The sequence below is a fragment of the Pleurodeles waltl genome, chromosome 11 (assembly GCF_031143425.1).
Source record: "Pleurodeles waltl isolate 20211129_DDA chromosome 11, aPleWal1.hap1.20221129, whole genome shotgun sequence".
NCBI lineage: Eukaryota > Metazoa > Chordata > Amphibia > Caudata > Salamandridae > Pleurodeles > Pleurodeles waltl.
This window is the reverse complement of record NC_090450.1, coordinates 315,767,301-315,790,359: the sequence shown is the minus strand read 5'-3', so window position 1 is coordinate 315,790,359 and position 23,059 is coordinate 315,767,301. Positions and strand designations below refer to the sequence as shown.

At 42.1% G+C, this 23,059-nt stretch overlaps 1 protein-coding gene across 4 annotated transcripts in view; it reads left to right on the top strand.

Moving 5' to 3' along the window:
- Positions 1–23,059, top strand: part of LOC138265661 (kyphoscoliosis peptidase-like) — a 395,468-nt gene that overhangs the window by 320,084 nt on the left and 52,325 nt on the right. For all 4 annotated transcript variants that reach the window (XM_069213571.1, XM_069213570.1, XM_069213568.1 and 1 more), the window contains one exon: positions 20,392–20,474. In XM_069213571.1, the coding sequence (XP_069069672.1) occupies positions 20,392–20,474 (83 nt within the window). The remainder of the gene's footprint in view (positions 1–20,391; positions 20,475–23,059) is intronic.

Below are 23,059 nucleotides of genomic sequence, written 5' to 3'. Positions count from 1 at the left end.
TGTCTGTAAATCTTGAATCTGTGGTTCTTAAAATAAACTAAGAAAATATATTTTTCTATATAAAAACCTATTGGCCTGGAATTGTCTTTGAGTGTGTGTTCCTCATTTATTGCCTGTGTGTATGTACAACAAATGCTTAACACTACCCGCTGATAAGCCTACTGCTCGACCACACTACCACAAAATAGAGCATTAGAATTATCTATTTTTGCCACTATCTTACCTCTAAGGGGAACCCTTGAACTCTGTGCATGCTATTTCTTACTTTGAAATAGTACATACAGAGCCAACTTCCTACAAACGCCCACTAGACACCAGGGATTTTATTTTTATTGGGAAACTGGCATAAGGGAGCGACCCCTTTGGCAAGGGTCGCTCCCGGGGGGGGGATTTTTTTTTTAAAGGCCTTTTCTGCGCCCCCTGGGGGCAGAAACCTCCAGGCACCAGGGATTTTTTTTTTTTTTTTTGAGGTGGGGAGTGACCCCTCAGGCAAGGGTCGCTCCCCTAGGGGGCGAATTACATTTAGGCCATTTCTGCCCCCTTTGGGGGCAGATCGGACGATTTTAGGTCAATCTGCCCCCAAGGGGACAGAAACCACTAGGCACCGAGGATTTTTTTTTTCGCCAATGTCACGCAAGGGGAGTGACCCCGTAGGCAAGGGTAGCTCCCGGGGGGGGGGGGATGGGGGGGTTGGGGGAGTGGGGGGCCAATTCATTTTAGGCCATTTCTGCCCCCTCCGGGGCTGGCTGAGCTAGAGGCCAAAATCCACAGGTAAGCACTTTGCAAAAAACACCTCTGTTTTCTGTGAAAAAATGTGATGTGTCCACGTTGCGTTTTGGGCCATTTCCTTTCGTGGGCGCTAGGCCTACCCACACAAGTGAAGTACCATTTTTATCGAGAGACTTGGGGGAACGCTGGGTAGAAGGAAATTTGTGGCTCCTCTCAGATTCCAGAACTTTCTGTCACCGAAATGTGAGGAAAACATGTTTTTTTAGCCAAATTTTGAGGTTTGCAAAGGATTCTGGGTAACAGAACCTGGTCAGAGCCCCACAAGTCACCCCATCTTGGATTTCCCTAGGTCTCTAGTTTTCAAAAATGCACAGGTTTGGTAGATTTCCCTAGGTGCCGGCTAAGCTAGAGGCCAAAATCTACAGGTAGGCACTTTGCAAAAAACACCTCTTTTCTGTCAAAAAGTGTGAACGGTCCATGTTGTGTTTTGGGGCAATTCCTGTCGTGGGCGCTAGGCCTACCCACACAAGTGAGGTATCAATTTTATCGGGCGACTTGGGGGAACACTAGGTGGAAGGAAATTTGTGGCTCTTCTCAGATTCCAGAACTTTCTGTCACCGAAATGTGAGGAAAATGTGTTTTTTAGCCAAAATTTGAGGTTTGCAAAGGATTCTGGGTAACAGAACCTGGTCAGAGCCTCACAAGTCCCCTTATCTTGGATTCCCCTAGGTCTCTAGTTTTAAAAAATGCACAGGTTTGGTAGGTTTCCCTAGGTGCCAGCTGAGCTAGAGGCCAAAATCTACAGGTAGGCACTTTGCAAAAAACACCTCTGTTTTCTGTCAAAAAATGTGAAGTGTCCACGTTGTGTTTTGGGGCATTTCTTGTCGCGGGCGCTAGGCCTACCCACACAAGTGAGGTATAATTTTTATCGGGAGACTTGGGGGAACATAGAATAGCAAAACAAGTGTTATTGCCCCTTGTCTTTCTATACATTTTTTCCTTCTAAATATAAGAGAGTGTGTAAAAAAGACGTCTATTTGAGAAATGCCCTGTAATTCACATGCTGATATGGTCACCCCGGAATTCAGACATGTGCAAATAACCACTGCTCCTCAACACCTTATCTTGTGCCCATTTTGGAAATACAAAGGTTTTCTTGATAGCTATTTTTCGCTCTTTATATATCAGCAAATGAATTGCTGTATACCCAGTATAGAATGAAAACCCACTGCAGGGTGCAGCTCATTTATTGGCTCTGGGTACCTAGGGTTCTTGATGAACCTACAAGCCCTATATATCCCCGCAACCAGAAGAGTCCAGCAGACGTAACGGTATATTGCTTTTAAAAATCTGACAGTGCAGGAAAAAGTTACAGAGTAAAACGTAGAGAAAAACTGCTGTTTTGTTCACCTCAATTTCAATTTGTTTTTTTCATTTGTTATTTTCTGTAGGAAACCCTTGTAGGATCTACACAAATTACCCCTTGCTGAATTCAGAGAATTTTGTCTACGTTTCAGAAACGTTTAGGTTTCTGGGATACAGCATTGGTTTCATGCCCATTTCTGTCACTGACTGGAAGGAAGCTGAAAGCACAAAAAATCGTAAAAATGGGGTATGTCCCAGTAAAATGCCAAATATTTGTTGAAAAATTGGGTTTTCTGATTCAAGTCTGCCTGTTTCTGAAAGCTGGGCAGCGGGTGATTTTAGCAGCACAAACCCTTTGTTGATGCCATTTTCAGGGAAAAAAACACCAGCTTTCTTTGGCAGCTACTTTTTCCCATTTGTTTGAAAAAAACTAAGGGGGTTATTCCAACTTTGGAGGAAGTGGTAATCCGTCCCAAAAGTGACGGTAAAGTGACGGATATACCACCAGACGTATTACGAGTCCATTATATCCTATGGAACTCGTAATACGGGTGGTGGTAAATCCGTCACATTTGGGACGGATTACCACCTCCTCCAAAGTTGGAATAACCCCCTACATTTTCACTGTATTTTGGCTAATTTCTTGGCCTCCTTCAGGGGAACCCACAAAGTCTGGGTACCTCTAGAATTCCTAGGATGTTGGAAAAAAAGGTCTCAAATTTGGCTTGGCTAGCTTATATGGACAAAACATTATGAGGGCCTAAGCGCGAACTGCCCCAAATAGCCAAAAAAAGGCCTGGCACAGGAGGGGGAAAAGGCCTGGCAGCGAAGGGTTTAATGGTGCCAATACGATCTGATCTTCAATGTTTTCGATATAAAGATCCACTCTAAAAGCATCCACTATAGTAGTAGGAAGTTGTTTTCAGTATTGTGAATGGATAATTTTTTTATACCTCACTTTCATTTTGTACAATAGCACTGCGCACCTGCTGAACTTTTTCTGCACGATTTAGCAAATCTCAACACCACACCAGCTTGGCTGGAACGGAGAGGTATTTATCTTCAATAGTTGCAAAGCCCACAGTAAATTGTCATCCAAACAGTTGCCCAAGTAGTTATAAGTTGACATCTGATCCAGAGGCTTGTTATAGAGTCTAAAAGTTGCTTTCAAGTTAGATTTTTGATTTAGAATCCTGTATTTTGTTTTCCCAGCATTGAAGGTTAAACTTCTGGTAGTGCAGAATGACTTAAAGCCTGCCAATAAGCAGTGCATTGATAGTTCTTTTCTGGACATCAGCACTGCATTTGCTGCGAAGAGTAATATTGGGATCAGCTCCTCCTCATTTTGGGCATGTCTAGATTGAGGTTTGTTAATGATTTCACAACAGCATTAATATAGCAGTTAAATAGAGTTAGTGCTAGGATGCAGCCTTGCTTGGCGCCTCACTGTATTGGAACCCCTGCTATATATTCGCATCTGGTGCTGTACTTCACCTGGGTGTTGTTACCAGAATGTAGTGCTATTATTAGATTTAAAAGCTATTATGGGATTTCCTGCTCTATTAAGGTTTGCCATTGTGTAGCACAATAAACGCGATCAACACTGTCAAAAGCGGTTTGGAGATTGATGAAAAACAGACAGAGACGACTTGTTGAGTAATGTGTATTTAGAACATATGAGTTATGTGTGAATGCTTGATCCACTGTGCTCTGACCTCCGCTAAAACCTGCTTGGTATGAGGACATTAAAGGCCTGATTTAAGTCTTGGCAGAGGGGAATAATCCATCACAAAGGTGACGGATATCCTGTCCACAGTATAATGATCTGATTATATCCCATGGGGATTGTAATATGGCAGACAGTTTATCTGTCATACTTGTGACAGAGTATTCCCTCAGCTGAGATATAAATCAGGCCCTAAGTCTTTATCTTCCAGCCACTTCTCTAAGCGGGATAATACCAGGTTCCCGAATTTTTTCCCAATTCATCAAGCAATGAAATTGGTTGATAATTCCCCACAAGATCTTTGGGCCCCTTTTTATGTAAAGGCACAATTACTGGTTTTCTCCAGGAGGATGGGAGCTCCTTGAGAGACCAGATGTCATTGAAAGAGTGAGTTAACACAGGTGACCACAGGTTAAGTGGTTGCTGTAGACATCTGAAAGAGTTTTGTCCAGTCTAGCAGCTCTACCCAGCTTTTGAACTTGAATTACTTAGCCCACTTCCTATTTACCAAATTGGTCCATTGGCCCCAGAGTTAAATGGTGGGGGCATGCACTGGCGGAAACAGTAAGGGAATTGCAAGGCTCTGGAGTAGCTATTGTGGCTGGCGAGTGGTTCAGAAGTTGCTGTTCTAACCTGAGATTTCTGCTTATGTTATCCTTCAGATCATTCATGAATGATTTACCAAAATAGAGGAAAGAAAACAGTGGAATGGTGCAGACACATTGACCGTCTTTTGAAAATATCAAAGGTCCTGTGGATAGATTTGAATATCTTATTTGAGACTGTGGCTCCAAGTGATTTGCGAGCTGAATGCAAAATAGCTGTGGATTGGCCTGAAAAGGATCATTTGAGACATCCCAAAATGAAGGCTCCATCTCCAGTGGTGATGAGAAAATATCATCAGGTGATTACATTTTTTAAATGGAAGGTGTCTCATAAGGACAGTGATTGGGTTAAGATTTACAGGACGTTTCAAGAGTCGAAAGAGATAATACTCTCTCGTTATGAGGGACTGCTGTAGGTGTTTAAACACTATAGTGGGGCAGAGGCTATTAAGACCAAAGATATGGGACATTTTGTGTTCAGGTTTTTGCATGGAATGAGACCTGAAATTTGCACAATGGTTCAAAATGAAAACTGCACAATGAAGTCAGAATCAGCAGTTTGCTGGAATGTTGGTCCTATGCAGGGAGTGCATCAACTAGGAGCTTCGATGATGCAAGGTGGCAATCAATTTCCACAACAGAGTAGCCGTTGTGATATCCCAATTGATCTGAGTACAGGGATGGATGTGCCTACTTTGAAGAAAACATCCTTGTCACATCTGCTGCAAAATGGGGCATTGAAAGCTGGAGTATTGTTTCAATGCTGGTAACATGATGAATGACAACCAGGTTCAGAATAATGGATTTGTACAACCTTAGGTTAATAATAGTCAAGTTCAGACACAGCATGTACAGAGATGGTGAACTCAAACTTTTCATGCAACCCAGTTGACTCAGGAAATGCAGGTTCAACAAGCCCCAATGCCACAAGAGAATGCAAATTCTTCCAGATCTAACCTGAATCAGGTGCACAATGCAAAAAAAATACTTTTATGAATCAAGGTATGTCTCAACAGTACACTATGATAAAAACAGACGAGGTAACTCAGACCTGTCACAGTGAGGGTGCCTGAGTGCAGAGGAGGATTACGTACTTGGCACAACCTCAGAGGTAGACCAGAGTGGTCAGTTTGTGGATGGTGAGGTGAATAGCCACCCCATAACATTCTTAATTGATTATGGTGCTACCCGCTCTACTGTGTGAACAGCAGAGGTTCCCAACCTACCTTCTCGGGTAAAAAGAATCCAGATTGTAGGAGTTGCCAATACTAAATTTACTAGCCTTCGTCTTGAAGCTGTACCTCTTAAAATTGAGTTTTTTGAGGAGAATCATTGATTAGTGGTGTGTGATTTGAGTCCTGTATCAAAGAAAACCATAAAAAATACACAATAGCAAGACTTCAAAAGTAAAGTACAGATAATGTGCATAAATCCATAAAAAACATTTGATGTGTGACAATACAAGTAAATTTAAGTAATTAAAACCAGATTTCATCAGGGTACATTAAGACAAGATAAACATTCGAAGCATCTCCACACTAAACCAATTTCCAGAGAGACAAAAACACAATATATTACAAAATATCAAATTTAAAAGAATCAACTCTTCTAAGAAATAAAAGATAAAAGTGCACGGTACAGAATTGTTTCATGATATATTAAAATAAACAATACAAAAAAATATTCCTCACAATCATGGATTGGTTAGCACATATCTTTCCTGATCTTAATGGAAGCACAAATAAAATTAAGGCCAGAATATAAGAAAAGTGATGCTGCATACAACGCAGCGCCACTTTTCTTGCACCCCTTAGCACCCCCTTCCGCCACAATGAGTGCGTCGTATTTAATATACAGCGCACCATGACGCAGGGTAGGGGCAAGGGTTTTTTTTGGTGCTAATCCTGAACAGTACATAGGGACCCATTGAAAACAATGGTATGCCCTCTTTTAGCGCCTGCTCTGATATTCCACTGCACCATTTTTGCAGTCCCTCTAAAGGGAGAATGACCCCCTTGCATACATCATGCCTAGCGCAGGCATTATGTGGCTCAAGGAGTTACAAAGTGCATGCATGCACCACTTTGTAAATATAGCACAGTGAATTTGGCCTCGTTGGCCCACATTAGCGTCATAAAAAATGACATTAATGTGGAGCAAGGAGCAGCTAAGCCCTCTTAAATCTGGGCCTATTGGTGTGGCAGACAGATTCAGATGGTAAATATTGCAAACGTTTAAGACTGTTTCGCAGATCAACAGCAAAAAGAGCATAAAATAATAGAACGTAAATATTTTTTCCTAGGAACAGAATGAAAACTGCACAGTAAAGTAAAATGTAAACATGAATACTTTCTGATATCGTTATAAAGACAACACAGTAGGAATGCAAGCCAGCCCCCCTGTAAAAGATAAGCAACCAAAAAATGAACAACGTTTAACCGAAATTGTGTTAAATAAAAACAAAGCTCAGGATTATCTATCCATCTATCTATCTATTATTGCTATCCATTCCAGATAAGAGCCAGATCCAACTAGAAGGGTAATCTCTTTATGGTAACTCACCGTTGCCATTTCCGAAAATGTTTTGGAAGGGTTTAAATGCCTGTTATCAAGAAACAGAGAACGGACTAAAGCCTTCGAATTACTGTTGATTTTGTCAGGGGAATAAAAATCTATAAAGCCAAGTAATATTGTGTCAGTATCGTAGGGTGATGCATTCAGAGAGGACAAGACAAGAGAAATTCGCATAAAATGAGCTCCTAATTTTGGACAAAAGTAGAAGTGGGGCTAATTTGATTATGTCCTCGATATACAGCAAATTTACCTAAGCACGAGAAATGAATTTTGATGTGCTCGTGGGGACTGATAATAACTTAGAGAGAAATGTATTCTCTGCTATTTGTAGTTGGGTAAAATTGACATACCTCCCACATGCCTGCCCCATAGGTGCCCACAGAAATACACTTGACTTTATTTAAGGTAATTAAATCCCTTATCCGTTTTAGTTTACATTTTCTGGCAAACAGAAAAATTGCATCAGACACATTTCCGATTTTGAACTCTCGTTGGGTCAATAACGTGTCCCATTTAAAGTCCGCATCCATTAGGATCCCTAGGTAATTAAAATTAGAAACTTTTACAATTGGAATATCATCTATGTGATTCAGTGTTCCTAGGACCACAAGTCATGATGGAAGATTCAGCATGATTAACCTTTAAACCTAAATTAATCATAAAGGCATTAAAAACATCCAATAGAGATTGCAACCCAGTGGCAGAATGGAACAACAGTACTGCGTCATCCATGTACAATAATATTGGCACTAGCCTATCTCCTATTTTTGGTAGGTCCTTGCCGTTGGGAAACAAAAAAGGGGCAAAATGCACCCCTGCTTCACTCCCTTAGTAACCTTAAAAGTAGAAGTACACTCCCCAAAAGGACTATATCGAATCTGTGCCGAGATGTCCCAAAGAAGGTATTTTAATTATTTAAGTATGCCTCCATCATCCCCGGCAACAGTCATCAGAGCACATGTCAAGGAGGTCAAAATCACTAGACCAGTCCATACAGGCCAGGTGCAGAGCAATGCCCCTGGTCCTTACACATTTCCCTGTGATCAAGAGCAGGTTAAGTGACTGCTCGACCATGCCCACCCCCTGACAAAAAACATTTGTACCTCTGACAGGAGCCTCTTGTCCTCCGCCCGGTCTTCCAGCTTCTGTAGAACCACCCTACACAGAATCTTAACAGAGGAGGCCAGCAGGGAGTTTAGGTGGTAACATGCAGGGTTTTCCCTGTCACCCTTCTTAAAGGTGCGGGAACTAGTGCAGCATCTCCAGGAAGTAGGTATACTCACCGGGGGAATACATTTGCTAATAAGGATGCCCAGAATGGAACATTGTCTTTAAAGACATCAATAGGCACTCCATCTGGCCCAGTGTCTTCCCAGAGGTGCTATTTAAGATGGTGACAGTTAAGTCAGACAGATCAATTGAGGGCTTGGTGAAAACACCATTTGTCCTGAGGGAGGTGGGAAAAATTAATTCAGAAAAAAGGTTAAGTGGAAGACTAGGCCCAGGGGAACCGAAGTTCATCGAAAAGCGGAGCAACCACCCCTCTTTTGAGATGTGACATGATATTTTAGAGTTCCCATCTGATGAAAAATAGGGGTGATTGACAACTTCCCAAAATGCCCTCAAATCCCTGGATGCAGCAGCAAGTTGTAGATTTTCACATGCCATCTCTCTGATTTTCTTTCTTCTTGACTCAAGGGTCCCCGTTTTACATGCCTAATGTCTTCCAAGTTTCAAGGGACAATATGGAGTTCCCACTTCAAATTCCTTAGCACAACAGAACAGACCTGATTAGACCATCTATAGGGAGTAATTTCAATATTGTTAATTTTGATAGTCATCAAATTGTGCAAAGTAACACAGAGTTCATTAAAACTTCCCAGTATGGAGTGTGAATCGGCTACCTCAGAGAGACAGCACATCACATACTCTCTTTTATAATTAATCATTTTTGGCAAACGTTTGCCCAGATTAATATTTCTAAACTTCAAATGTAACGCTTTATTATGACCAGACTGTATGGTATCTGAAGAAACAGAGGGTACGTAAGATGGTACATTATTGTGTGGGTCTGGATGTGATATGAAGATAGTAAAAGGATTATGGTCACTGAGAATAGTAGATAAAATGACTGAATCAAGCAGTAGAGGTATTACATAAAACAAAAAAAGAATAAAATCGATCATTGACCCACCGCCCCTCTCTGTAAAAGTTGGGGGTTGCACTGCTCGGTCTTTAGCGAAATCCAAATTAAATAACAAATTATTTTTAACAATAATTTGATTTAACACATCTCCATAGAGGTTATGTTTAAAATGGGAAAGGTCTTCATCTTGCAAACCTATTATCCCACATACAGCATTTCCAGGAAGGAGGCAGTTAGTAATATTAAAGTCACCCAGCCATGTAAAGGATACCCTATCTGCGATGTTGTCTAAGAAATTAGAAATAAAGCTCTCTAGATTCAAAAGCAAATCAATACTATAATGGTTGAAAAATAAAATAGTAATTTATCAATATCAACCATCTGAAAAAGTAATTAACAAACTTTGATACCAAGGGAAATTTCAAACTCATGATTAACTCATAAACCAGAATTTAGATAGCAGAGTGAACACCACATTGACAAGCGATGATTTGTCTCAAGAGCTGAAAGAGACACTGTTACCTAAACCCTAAGACTTTTCAGGAAAAGACATAGGTCTCATTAAACGTGTTGAACCTATCCACATAACAGTGAAACCTAACGCTGAATATTTAAGAATTCCACAGTCTAATCTGAACCCAGAAACCCTTGTTGGGATTGCTCCTGAGACTGATGCAATGATTCAACAAGGCAAAAGACAATAAGGGGACTCCGTTTAACTCACCAATTATGGGCTTGTAGAAACCTAATAGCAAGTACCACTTAGTGCAGGATTTGAGAAAGATCAATGCTATTGTAGTTACTTGTTGTCCTTTGGTACCAAATTCAGCTGTGATATTTCAGATTCCAAGTAAGGCTGAGTGGTTCGCTGTTACCGATCTTTCCCAAGCCTTTTTCATCATACTGTTTCAGAAGGATGGCAAGTTCCTCTTTGTATTTTTGTTCAGCAGTAAGTTTTGGCATATTGCCAAGTCCCACAAGGGTATATTGAGAGATAAAAAGAATCTGGAGACATTGGAAATGACTTTTCATTCAATTGTGGTGCAGTTACTGATGATCTATTGGTGGCATCAAATACTTGGGAAGCCTGCAAGCATGATACCATTGCCCTGTTAAACCCACTTATCTGAGAATTGACATAAAGTATCCCAGACAAAGGTATAGTACTGTAAGAGAGAAGTTCTATACCTCGGACATCACATTTAGAATCTCGCCGGTTCTGCAAATAAATCCTCCAACAACTCAGAAAGAAGTCAGGATGTTCTTGGGAATGGTGGGCTACTTTTACCAGTAGATTCCAAACCTTTCCATAATAACCAAGCCTTTACAAATGCTGACACACAAGGATGTCTCAGATTCGGTACCTAGGTATGACACTTGCATGCGTGTCTTCCCAGAGCTGAGAGAAAGTCTCAGTTGTGCCCCTGCTATGGGAATGCCTGATTACAATAAATGCTTTACTTTGTATTGCAGTGAAAGAGAGGGCTACACTCTCCCAGTGCTAATTCAGATGTACAGGAATGCTTCCAAACTTGTTGCTTATTTTTCAGCTACACTTGACCCAGTAGCTGTCACATTGCCTGCCAGTCTCAAAGTCATGACAGCGACAGGCGTCAGTGTTGAACAGTGCAAGAGCATTTTTATGGGTCATCCTCTGAATGTCTTTGTCCCCTACTCTGTGGAAATATTGTTGACCCATACCAGAACCCAACATCTTACCAATAGCCATTTGACTAAATATGAGCAAGTCATACTTGCAGCCATTAATATTCTTCTCAAGAGACATTGAATCTTTCTAAACTGTTACCTCTTCCTGGAAATAATGATGCTGACGGTTAAGTTGAGCATGACTGTCTAGATGTTACTGAACTGTGCATCAAACCAAGACCTGACATACAAGATGTGCCACTATCCGAATCAAATCATGTGATGTTTGTTGATGGCTCCTGTTTACGAGACAATAAAGGAAGTCTGAAAGCTGCCTATGTAATCTGTACTGTCTCAGGTGTGGTCGAAGCCTCCTAGCTTTAAGGAGAATTTTTGACACAACTGGATAAATTGATAGCACTTTCTGAAGCATGCTGTGTTTCAGATCAGCTGAATGTCACCATTTACAGTGATAGTATGGCTTTGGTGTTGTTCATGACTTTGGACGGTTATGGTCACAACAAGTTTTTATGACCTCTTCAGGTTCTATTATTATACGCAATGGAAAAAGTGTGATTAATCAATTAAAAGCTTTACAATTACCTGCTTAGATTGTGATTGTAAAGTGTTCTGCACATCACAAAGGTAATGATTATGGGGGTCATTCTGACCCTGGCGGTCGGTGACCGCCAGGGTCACCGACCACGGGAGCACCGCCAACAGGCTGGCGGTACTCCGAAGGGCATTCTGACCGCGGCGGTTCAGCCGCGGTCAGAAAGGGTAAACCGGCGGTCTCCCGCCGGTTTACCGCTGCCCTAGTGAATCCTCCATGGCGGCGGAGCGCGCTCCGCCGCCATGGGGATTCAGACACCCCCTACCGCCATCCTGTTCATGGCGGGAAACCCGCCATGAACAGGATGGCGTTAGGGGGAGCCGCGGGGCCCCTGGGGGCCCCTGCAGTGCCCATGCCAATGGCATGGGCACTGCAGGGGCCCCCGTAAGAGGGCCCCACAAAGTATTTCAGTGTCTGCTTTGCAACTGCACCCGTCGCACCTTCCCACTACGCCGGCTCAATTCTGAGCCGGCGTCCTCGTGGGAAGGTTGATTTGCCCTGGGCTGGCGGGCGGCCTTTTGGCGGTCGCCCGCCAGCCCAGGGCAAATCTCAGAATCACTGCAGCGGTCTCACGACCGCGGTGCGGTGTTCTGGCGGGGTTACTTTGGTGGGCGGCCTCTATGTATCTCTAGGAAACAGGTATGCTGATGAGGTTTTCAAATATTGTGCCTTTAGTTGCTTGTACTTTCAATGGTGAGTATCAAAATGAAGGAGCAGATGAGACTAACCACAACATTTTGTTAACCATGGCATATACCTGGGAGAAAGTTAGGAGACTGTAGGAGACTGTAGGAGGAAGTATCAGAAGAACATCAGAAAGGCTGGATTAAAAGAGATGAGGATGACATTTGGGTTTCAGTAGATAGAAGACCTGTATTGCGAATAGTTTGTTACCCCCAGCGGCAAGACATTTTAATTGATCAACTCATTTAGGTGCAACTGTTTTGAACAACATAGTTTAATCCTAGCTTCAAATTAATCGTTAAAGCGTAATGTCATAGGTGTGTTCTATGTCAATAGATGAATGTAGGCAAAAGATCTGCAGCAACACAGAGTCTTATAGGGAAATGCAGTTGGACTTCACCAAAATGCATGTGTGCAACGGGCCAAGATATGTCCTGGTGTTCGTGTATATCTTCTCGTGTAGGGTTTAAGCCAACTCTACCAAGAGAAAAGACAGCCTCACAGTAGCTAAACTGTTGTTAATGAACCTATCCCCAGGTTTGGATTTTCAACTTCTCTGGAGTCAGACTGACTTCATCAATCAGGGCCTTGGACTATTGTGTACAGCATTGCAAGTGGGGCAGAGGCTACATTGAAATTATCGACCTGAGGTTTCAGATATCAAGTAGCAAGTCAATAGGATGCTAAAATCCAGACTTGCTAAGGTGTGTGCTTCCACTTCTTTAAAATGGCTTGATGCATTGCCCTTTCGCAGTACTCCAGATATGAAGACAAGATTGTCTCCCCATGAGATCTTCATGGACAGAGCATTGAGATTGCCAGTTGTGCATGCAAATGTGCTTGTGAGCATTATAATGTACATGATTCTTGATACTGCAAAGGACTGGCTGATGTGATGCGTTCTTTGTCTCATCAGGTTGGAGATGCTACAACTGCACATCAACAAGGGTGGTGCCATGACCTTAGTCCCAGTGACTGAGTTATGGTGATGAAGCATGCATGCAAAATTTGTTTGGAGCCTCATTGGAGATGACCCAATAAGGTTATCTTGGTCCCTACAACAGTTGTGCAGTGTGGAGGTCTCCCCAACCTAGGTTCATGCACGGCATACTCGCAGAGTCCCTTGTCCCCTTGATGATATAACAGCATCTCTCCCTAAACTGCTAGGGGTTACACAGAGACAAAGGCTGGAGGTTAGCCAAGCTGATGGGGACCAGCAAGAGTCTGGCCAGCTTGAGGGGGGTCAGAATGAGTCAACAGTTGAAGTCTGGACATGAAGGTTTCATTCTGGAGTGTTGACTGCATCAAATTCAGATCCTGGTAATGGGCCTAGTGCTTCAGTAAAGCGTGTAGTGCCTGGAAACCAGTAGTCAAGAGGACAGAGTCTGCCTGAAGTGTGAGTACCACACATTATCTCAGAAGAAACTGAGGAATCTGGCCAAAATTTGCAGTGACGATGAAGGGCCAATAATGCAGAGATCTAAGAGAGCAAGAGTACCCTGTCAGAGGTACTCCACACCTGAATGGACGTATTTTGTTGCCAATGATTGGGAGAAAGAATGTGGGACATTTTGTTATAATAATTGCAATATAACTGAGTCTCCTTGAACTGAATTTTGTGGCTGAACTAAGCCTTAAAATTATATTACCACTAAACAGACTGAGACCCATTTAGGAAGACTCACAAAGATCTTATAAATAAAAAGTGAATTTCCTTGCATGGACATTGTCTTGCCACTATTGTTCAAGTGGTCGATGGAGAAGAAGTTGCTACTGCTACATTTTGCTAACAGTCTGAGATCATAAAAACCATGGACCCTAATAACAATAGTGGTAGACATTGATACATATTTGCAGGACTGATAGTTGTAATAACTTTAACTGTATTATTAATGGCTTTGCTTGTAGGATTGGGCTTACCTACATGTTATAGTATAGAGAACATTAGAACTACAGACAATAGTTTGCCTTTATTTGATGAGAAAGACTTACATGCAGATCCATCTAGAACAGATTATTTGCTGAATGCCTATTTCAAATTGCTTTATCACTATGTTGACACTATGGATGCTAGGGATTGCTATGCATGTATGCAATTACCTGCATCTACTGCAAAGGGCATAGCATATCACCATATTCCTCTGACTTATGGTGTGTCCTGTGGTTTGTTGCTGAGCATATTCTATGGAAAGGGACATCTCCAGTATTATTATTCAAACTATGACTTAGTTTTCTCAGAGATTCCTCTGTTGAATCATTTGAATTGTCAACCAGATACTAAAACACTAGAAATAGTTGGACATTTCTTTAAACCTAAGCTTATGCTAATAGGCACCACTTAGCATGTACATTGACAGATGTGGAAAATACATTTATAGATTCAATGGAAGGCAGGAGAAGAAACATAATGGCCAGAGCTGCAAATCACCCATTCGCAAATATACTAATTTGAGCTAAGGAGGAGATTGAACATAAGGTAACAGGAGATATAGCAGTTTTAGCATTGGAATTGCAACATCATGGGGAATTGGGTATATTCCTTAGAAAATCCAGATTAGAAACAAATTCTGAAGCTAGGAGTGAATGTGATCACACTTTTAAAATTAAAAAATTGAGGATTACCTTTAGAAGGTAATGATCTAGTTATTCCTTGAGTTTACTATGTTTGTGGGAAAAATGCGTATTACAGGTTACCCAGGAGATGGAATGGAACATGTAGATGAGAGCAGTTTTTCTAACAATCTACCATGTGAGACATCTTGATGATCCCGCTAGAAAAACCATGCCAGAATGAAACAAGGTGCTAGTGAAATTGTTGGAGATATTTTTGGTGCAGTTATTCTATCTGTTGGTGTGATACCGAATTCTCATAAATTAGAACATTGTCCACAATAGTTGATAACCTGTCCACAAATACAGATGGTGTATTTTTAGTTATACATAGGAGCTCATGGATTTCTTCTCTGCAGAATGCCGTGGAGTTGGTTTAAAACTCCGTGGAACTCAGCAGAGTTCTGGGTGCTGCAGAGTGCTGCTTGCCCTACTGGAACCCTGGCCTGAATGCCCCCAATCTCAGAAGCGCTAATTAGGGTCAGGCCTGGTCAGCCAGGCCAACCGTGCTTAGCACTTCCGAGATCAGGTGCATTCAGGTCAGGGCATCATGTGCTGGCACAGCCCAGCGGTCTGGAGCCTGCTGCTCTCCACATCTGCACACTTCCCTTCACTAACTGCCCTCCTTCACAAACTTGCTACGGAGGGCAAGCACACCCCCTGCCTTGCACCAGCCTTGCAATCACTTCCTGTACACTTGCACACAGCCTCAGACTGCGCTCTCTTTAGTGCCGATCACTAGCAGCAGCAAACCATCTCATCACCAACAGCCCTGGGCTGCTGAAGACAGTGAAAGGAGGGAGGCCTGGATTCAGAGCTTGCTCCAGTGCAGCTCAGCAGCAGCTCCACCCCACCGATGTTGGGTCAAGTGTGCACTGCAGCCCTGTTGTGGCCCACACAGCGCAAGCACAGACTGTCTGCGCTTGCGCTGTGTGGGCTGTAACTGGGCTCCAGTGCACACAGGGTGAGCTCTGCTGCACTGCTGGGGCTAGCAAAGGTTTTGGATGAACTCCGCACTCCAAGCGGAATGTGGAGTGCCAAAAACTCAGTTAACTCCGCTTACCTCCCACCCCTAATTATAGATACTGAGATGGCAGCGATTATATCTCTGGTTTTCAAAACAGACTTGCATCAGACGCTCTTCTCACAAAGGAGGGCAGAGTCTGCAGGATTTTAAAGGTTCAGCAGTGCTGTACTTACATTCCTGATAACAACAAGGATTCAAAGTTGTGTATTAAAAACATTACTGATCTAAAAACAGATCTGAAGGAATTAGAAGCAACATGTGCATGAGAAGCAGTAGGGAATGGATTTTCTGCTGTTGGTAGATGGTTTTGTAATTTAGGGAATTGAATTGTTAAAAGCATCTTCAGACTCATATTGATAATTGTTCTTTGTGGGTTCTTCTTGTTAGGACTTTATAAGGAATAAAAATAGAAATAGATGAAGAAGGGAGTAAAGAGGGAAAAAAGCAGGCATAGAATTAGAAAACAGACAGTACAGATACTATTGTTACTCAAATGTAAATTTAACTTGAAATAACAAGACAAGCTGTTTGGTGAAGCAGGAACAGTTAGTTTAATAAAGCACTGCGGCCGGGAGAACAGTTGCAGAAATGGGGTCTGAAGGCTGTCTCAATGTACACTTGATCCGAGCGGTGTTTTATAGATTTCTCTGGACACGATAAAGCAATTTCAGCATTCCTTTTTAGGTATAGAATGTGGGCCGTTGTCTTGGAGTAGGAAATGGGGTCCCTGATAACAAATGCAGATGGGCCTCGATCTTGAGGACACAGTGAGGGCTATAACATGTCCAGATGTCTGACTGAGGGACGCGTGATCGCTGCGAGTTACTGTGCATGCTGTGTTCTGATTGGTGTTGATAACATCTGACTTAGTGGTGTTTTGGGAATGCGCGCACCCCTCCGGCCTTGGGTGCTTTATTGAGGTCAATGTTTTTCTCTGTGTACCAGATTTTATTGCTGCTATTCTGTATTACTGTGTTACTGTACTGTAAGAACTGAACTTCTGGTTTGTCTCATGCTGATTCCCCTAAACTTCTTCAGGAGATTTGGTAATTCTCTTGCATTCTTGTATTTTTACTGCATGTTTTTTAGATTGATTTATATTACCCTGACTGTTGACTTGTAATAAAACTCCTTAACTTTATTCCTGATTCCTGGTCCTAATTGTGTGGCCTAATGTGTTACACTGTTAATTTGAAATTGTTTTGACAAATGCTAACTCCTTTCATTACTCAGCTTGACAAGAAAGGTCCATAAGGTAATCAATTTTGAGTGAGTGGCCCAGCACTCCATCAACACTTTGATCAGTTAGGCTATTTTTCACTTATAATTTTCAAAAATTCATAACTCATCCATTATTCATAACATTTCATAACTCTGGTTATACTGATTGGATTTTCGTAGTTATGATATTGAATAATTTATTCAAAGGTATTCTATTTTTTGTGGGGGATATTTCTTGGGCTGTGCTTTCACTTTATTACTTCTTAAGTGCTGCATAAATTCAGACAAGGATTGTGGCTATTGCTTGCGTGTGGTTTCACCCCTCTCAACCAACAACCTAATTTCTCACACTCTGCCTCTCACCTGCTAAAGTAGGAGGAACATGGCAAGTGCCACAATGCTTGTTGATGAACAGAGGCTTCATCTGTTGAGAGCCATGTGCTGTTCAAAACGTAGGCCATTGCTCCAGGACAACTTCCCAACCAACACGATTTCTGCTGCATTAGTAGCAGCACCCTACCTGTGATGCCACAAAGCAGATTTATCAACAACAAGTACTCTTGTCAACTGTCAAGGAGACAGAGGGGGTTATTCCAACTTTGGAGGAAGTGGTAATCCGTCCCAAAAGTGACGGTAAAGTGACGGATATACCACCAGCCGTATTACGAGTCCATTATATCCTATGGAACTCGTAATACGGCTGGTGGTAAATCCGTCACATTTGGGACGGATTACCACCTCCTCCAAAGTTGGAATAACTCCCAGAATGTCTGTCTGAGATGTGTTGATCCTGTCTACTTAAAGGACGGAAGCCCTCACATACTCTGAAGTGGCATAGTTCAACACTGAACCTCTCCTTACCCTAACTGCACAATAAGTGTTGGTGTGGGCTACTACCCTCATGTGAGGGGGGCTCTTGAGGCATTGGAAAATCCAGAGTGGGTTGTCCATAGGGAGGTTGTTGATATGTGAATGATTGGGAACCTTTTTTTTTTTTTTGTTTTTTGTTTTACTCCAGTGGGTAGAAGGTAAAAAAGCAGGGTTAGTTCAACCAGCAATGAAACAGCAACATGCTTCTGCCTCAATCACACCCTCAAAGACAACGTGGAGAGGCATTCTTCTGGACCATAATCCACTCTGTTAATTCAAATACATAAAGAAAATAATTGGGAATGTACACAGTCAGTGGTAGGTGAACATTTGCTGAAATTCACTGGTCTCTGAACCCACTTGCAGCTGGAATCACACCTGACATCTACTTCCAGATGGAGCAAGAGAATAACTGTCTTGCTACGCTGCTGGACCATTGAGTGCCATCTGTGAAGGAGTGGAGGACACCCAGCTGCTGCCACTGAAGGAGGTGCTTTATAAGATGTGGGTTCTTCTTATTTTGTCTCATGGACTGATGCAAGGGCTCCTGTCCATGCTAATGATGTTGGTGGGGCGTTTCACACCTGTGTGTGATTCCTTGGCTGGATGGGGTTCCCTTTGCCTGGTGGTGCTCAGCTCCAGGGAGCACCTCAGATGCAGTTTTCACACCAAGCACCATAAAGACTCTACCCTTTCTACACATAAGTGTGTGGGTTCCACTACTTTCTCCTCACAAACATTAGCTCTCACAAGATCTCCCTGGAGGGATGTGTATGTTGCGCTGTAGATGTAGCAGTGGCTGTGTCTGTGGACAGGCTCTTTTGCTAATCAGTTGACCCAGTCATAAAAGGGCTAAATGCTCTCCCTCAAATATGACTGACACTCCAATCAACAAATAGCTGTCCTCTGGGCTGAGCCAAAACATTTGAAACACACTGCCAACAAAACAATCTCTTAAATTGTCCATAAACACATAAAACGTTTCTCACCCATGATATCTACAGTATTTACTCATGGGCAGTAAATAATTAGCTAATTAATGCACATAATGAGAAAGGGGTTTAGTGAGGATGTCTTTCACCGAAAATCATAGGAAAATTACATTCTCAATCTTTCATAGACTGTATTGTATTGTATGACAGCATTTATATAGCACTTACTACCCTCTGTGAGCCATTGAATTGCTTACCTACATGGGTAGCACGCTACACTGTGTAGGGTTTGTGGTTGGAAAGATGTTGTCTTTGTTTTGATCCTGTGTGGGAAGTGTTTCCAAGTCAAGCGTGATGACCACCTATGTGTGGGATCATGTTATGGGATGTGGCACATAGCAGTGTGATGGATGTTGAAGGGCAAAAGATAGACATACATATTTTTGGTTTCAGTATGGTGGTAGCTTTGACGAGCTCTGCAGGTCCCTTTATGCTATTTCTTATGATATTGTCTGCTTCCCTGGTTACTGCACTGGCTTGTCCAAACTGAGATTTGGTGTATAGTTGTAGTCCTTAGCTGGCATGGCTGGATGGAGGGAGAGGTGGAGAGATCTGTTGGGATGGACATTTTGTTATCAACCCAAATCTGAGTGCCTTTCTGGGATCCAAAGAGGCAGTCAGAGTGCATAGATATCAGGACATACATCAGTCCTCCCAATTGTCCAGGATGTGTGTATAATCCCTTTAGCTATTTCATGCCTATTAATTTGATGATGTTTGGTTGTTTGGCTGTACAGTGCTTGTGATAGACAACCCTCATAGCAGATACGTCTTATGTGAATTTAAGAGGTATTACTTGGAATTTGCTGCTGACCTCTTGCTCGCCCCTTGAAAACACCCCACATCTCTGTAGGCACAAACTAGATGACCGTGGCTTTGTGGATTAGTATGGGAATGCTTTGTAAATCTGCACACTAATGCAGTATGATTGATTCCACCCTTTTAGTATTTTTTGCAAAGATTATTTGTCTTCATCCATTTCCTCAACTATTCCACAGATTAAAAAAATACTTATGTTATTTGTGTTCTATTTAATTCCCTCTAATTTGATTTGCTTGGGTCACTCACATGGCCAGGCCAAGATCTGCATGAGAGGGATGTTTTCCTGCTGTTTACATTGTAATCGACTGATCAGCATCCTTAAATCAGTTCTGCATTCTACAGTATCACTCTTCCATTTCCATGACTTTGGGGCATTTAGTAAAGTCTTCTCCAACCTTAGTGCCATTCGTGGCAGACAACAGCTAAAAAGGCACAGTTATTTACAAGTGGGGTATAGGAGTGCTCTCTGGCAGAGAGCATGATTATGCACCTTCAGGGTCGGCACAGACGACATTATTGCATGTGCAAAGCAAGTCAATGACAGATTCACTATGTCCTACACAAGAAGGAAATAAATTAAAACGCACGTTATCATTTAAATATACTAATAGTTTTGTAAAATTATTTTGCTTTTCTGTAGAATGCATGAGACGATTTTGAACAGAGATTTATTTTTGTGTCACATAGTCCAAAAGGCCATTAGCATGTCCTAAAAATAACTCGATATTCTGTATAATAATGTTTCTGTCTTTGTTTCTAGCTTACCCCTGGGATCAGTCAAGTTTAAAGTCTTTAGACATAGACCTGAAGAAATTTGAGAGATTGGATGCATATGCTTCAAGGGTAAGGGCTTCCGTTTTCTAGAATGTTGTGGAAAGCATCGATATAATTACTTTACTGCTGGTAATGTTACAAATACCTGCTTGATTTGCAGACTTCACTGAATAATCTCTTTGCTAACAGTAGTACATAACCCTCTATCTCCTTGCTATTTGCATTCATACCATATATGCCACTTGGTGCCATACAAATACATCCCTGCATTTCTTTGATAATGGGTGCTTGTTAACTCTTTAACTCTTGAAGGAAGGTTCTTCAAAGGTGAGGCAGGAATCAGTCAAGCAGAGGGTAGAATTTACTTACCTGCCACCACAGTCACCGCCACTGCCACCCCCACATGCACATACCCATTAAGGGAATTTGGATACAAGATAGTAATCTGCTACTTGCTGGAATCAGCCTCCACTGCAATAAAGAATGAAAACGAGACCACTGAAACTTCAAAAAGTCCTAAAACATTTCTATTTATCACAGTGCAGCACAATTTCATGGCTTTCTCTATCAATCAAGACTGCATACTAAGAGGTGAGGGCTCGCTTTTCTAGCAGTGGGTAAATAAGAGAATGTCTCTCTTAATGCTAAATAGGAAGAAACGTATGTAAAAGAAGAAGTGGGAATGTAAAGGATGGTGTAACCATCACATTAATGAACTTGGTGAGAAACCTGATCTGAACGATACCTCCAACTCCAACAAAAAGGTTTTCACATGGTTATTGGAAAATGAAAAAAACACTTGCTACAGTAAACGTGCCTAATTATTAGCGTATACTTTAAAGATTCTTACATTTCTTCATTATGGTCAAAATCCCGGAAATATGCATAATTTGGTTGTTATTTCCTGTTATTCCTCTCAAAGCCAGATCTTTAGTATATGCTTTCATGCCACGATATAACCAGCTAAAAATCTTGGCTTCATGCATTGCAAAATATTTCAGAACTCCACTTTGGTTTACGGTTGCTTTGAGGAAGGTTGTCATTTTAGGAGCACAGTTAGACTGGAGAGGTGCATAAATGGTGGCTTGGGTGAATTTGTGTGACATTAATAAATGTCATCCTGACAAATGTCATTATGATGAAAGGGTAAAGAAAAATCCTAAAATAGCAAATTTATAAAATCGCATGTTTCTTGTTATTTTTATTCATCTTCTCCTCTCCCAAACCCAACACGACTTCTCCACATCCTTTCCTCCTTTTTTCTACAACCTTTCACATTTCTTTGACACTAGCTTTTCTGTTGTGGTATCATCCATACTGGTCTCATAGCCACTAGTTCCATTTGTTATTACACTATAGACATTTAAATGGGAGTTTTCGGGAGTTTTCGTAATTTCGAAATTTCGCAGCCTGAAATTTCAGGTGACTGTCTTCACTGGTGTGTGGAGTATGTTACCTGCAGCATTCAAGTTCTTCAGTCGCATGGTTCCAGTGGTCAAAGTGGGCGGGATCGGAGGGGCACAGTGCGTCCTTGCTTTTTTAATTTATGAAACACTGTTCCCCTACTTTTTGTAAAAAGACAACCATCCCAGAATGGTTAATTCCAACAGTTTAAATGTCTCAAATGAAGTGTCATTCATGGAGTCTTAATTCATGGAGTCACCTGTGCGTGAAACCAAAGCTGGGCAGGCAGCTAAAGAAGTCTTCCTGCCATGGTGCCTGCTCACCTGAAAGAAATGCAAATGTGAGTTGCGAGTTAATCTGCAAACGTAAAGAATGCTTTGGAGCTGGTACAGGTTTTAATTTACCTAATCACTAGAAGCTTTGTGATGACAAAGATTTATTCTTTTTGAATGGTGGTGCAAAGAGTTAACAAGTGGGTGGTAAAGTGTGTGCTTTTAATTGTAAACGTATTTATATTGCGCTTACTACATCAGGAGGTGTTGAAGGGCCAGTAATGTAAAAAAGCACTATGTACACTCTGGGTATTCTATATTTTGAAAGAACCATTTTATCTTAAACATTTTGCACATTTTGTACCAGTCTATCTTATACTGTGTGTATTGCAAGTTTCAAATAATGAATTACATACTCACACTGCTTTCTGTCAAAGGTTTTGACCTCGTAGCACTAAAAACATACAAACCTCTTTCCTCCACTGCAGAAACCAAGACTTAGGCGGTCATTATGACCCTGGTGGTCTTCAGACTGCCAGGGCCGAGCTGACAGTCAGGCCTCCGCCAATGTGGCAGTCCGGCAGCTACATTACAACCGTGGCATTTGTGCCATGGTCGGCACGCCAGCACCACCAGATCATGATTTGTCATCGGTCTGGCAGTGCTGGCGGTCCTGATCCGCCAGGGCAGCGCTGCAAGCAGTGCTGCCCTGGGGTTTATAAGTCTCCTCTCCACCAGTTTTTCATGGTGGTAGCACTGCTATGTAAAGGCTGGCGGAGACGGGGTGCAGGTGGCCCCATGGGGGCCCCTGCACTGCCAATGAACCTGGGGTGGGCAGTGCAGAGACCCCCATGGCCAGCCCTGTCACGCTTTTTACTGTCTGCTTTGCAACCTAAGCACTGCAACATTGCCGCCGGCTCAATTATGTGCCAGCGTCAATGTTGTAGGCTGTTTCCCACTGGGCCAGTAGACAGAAAC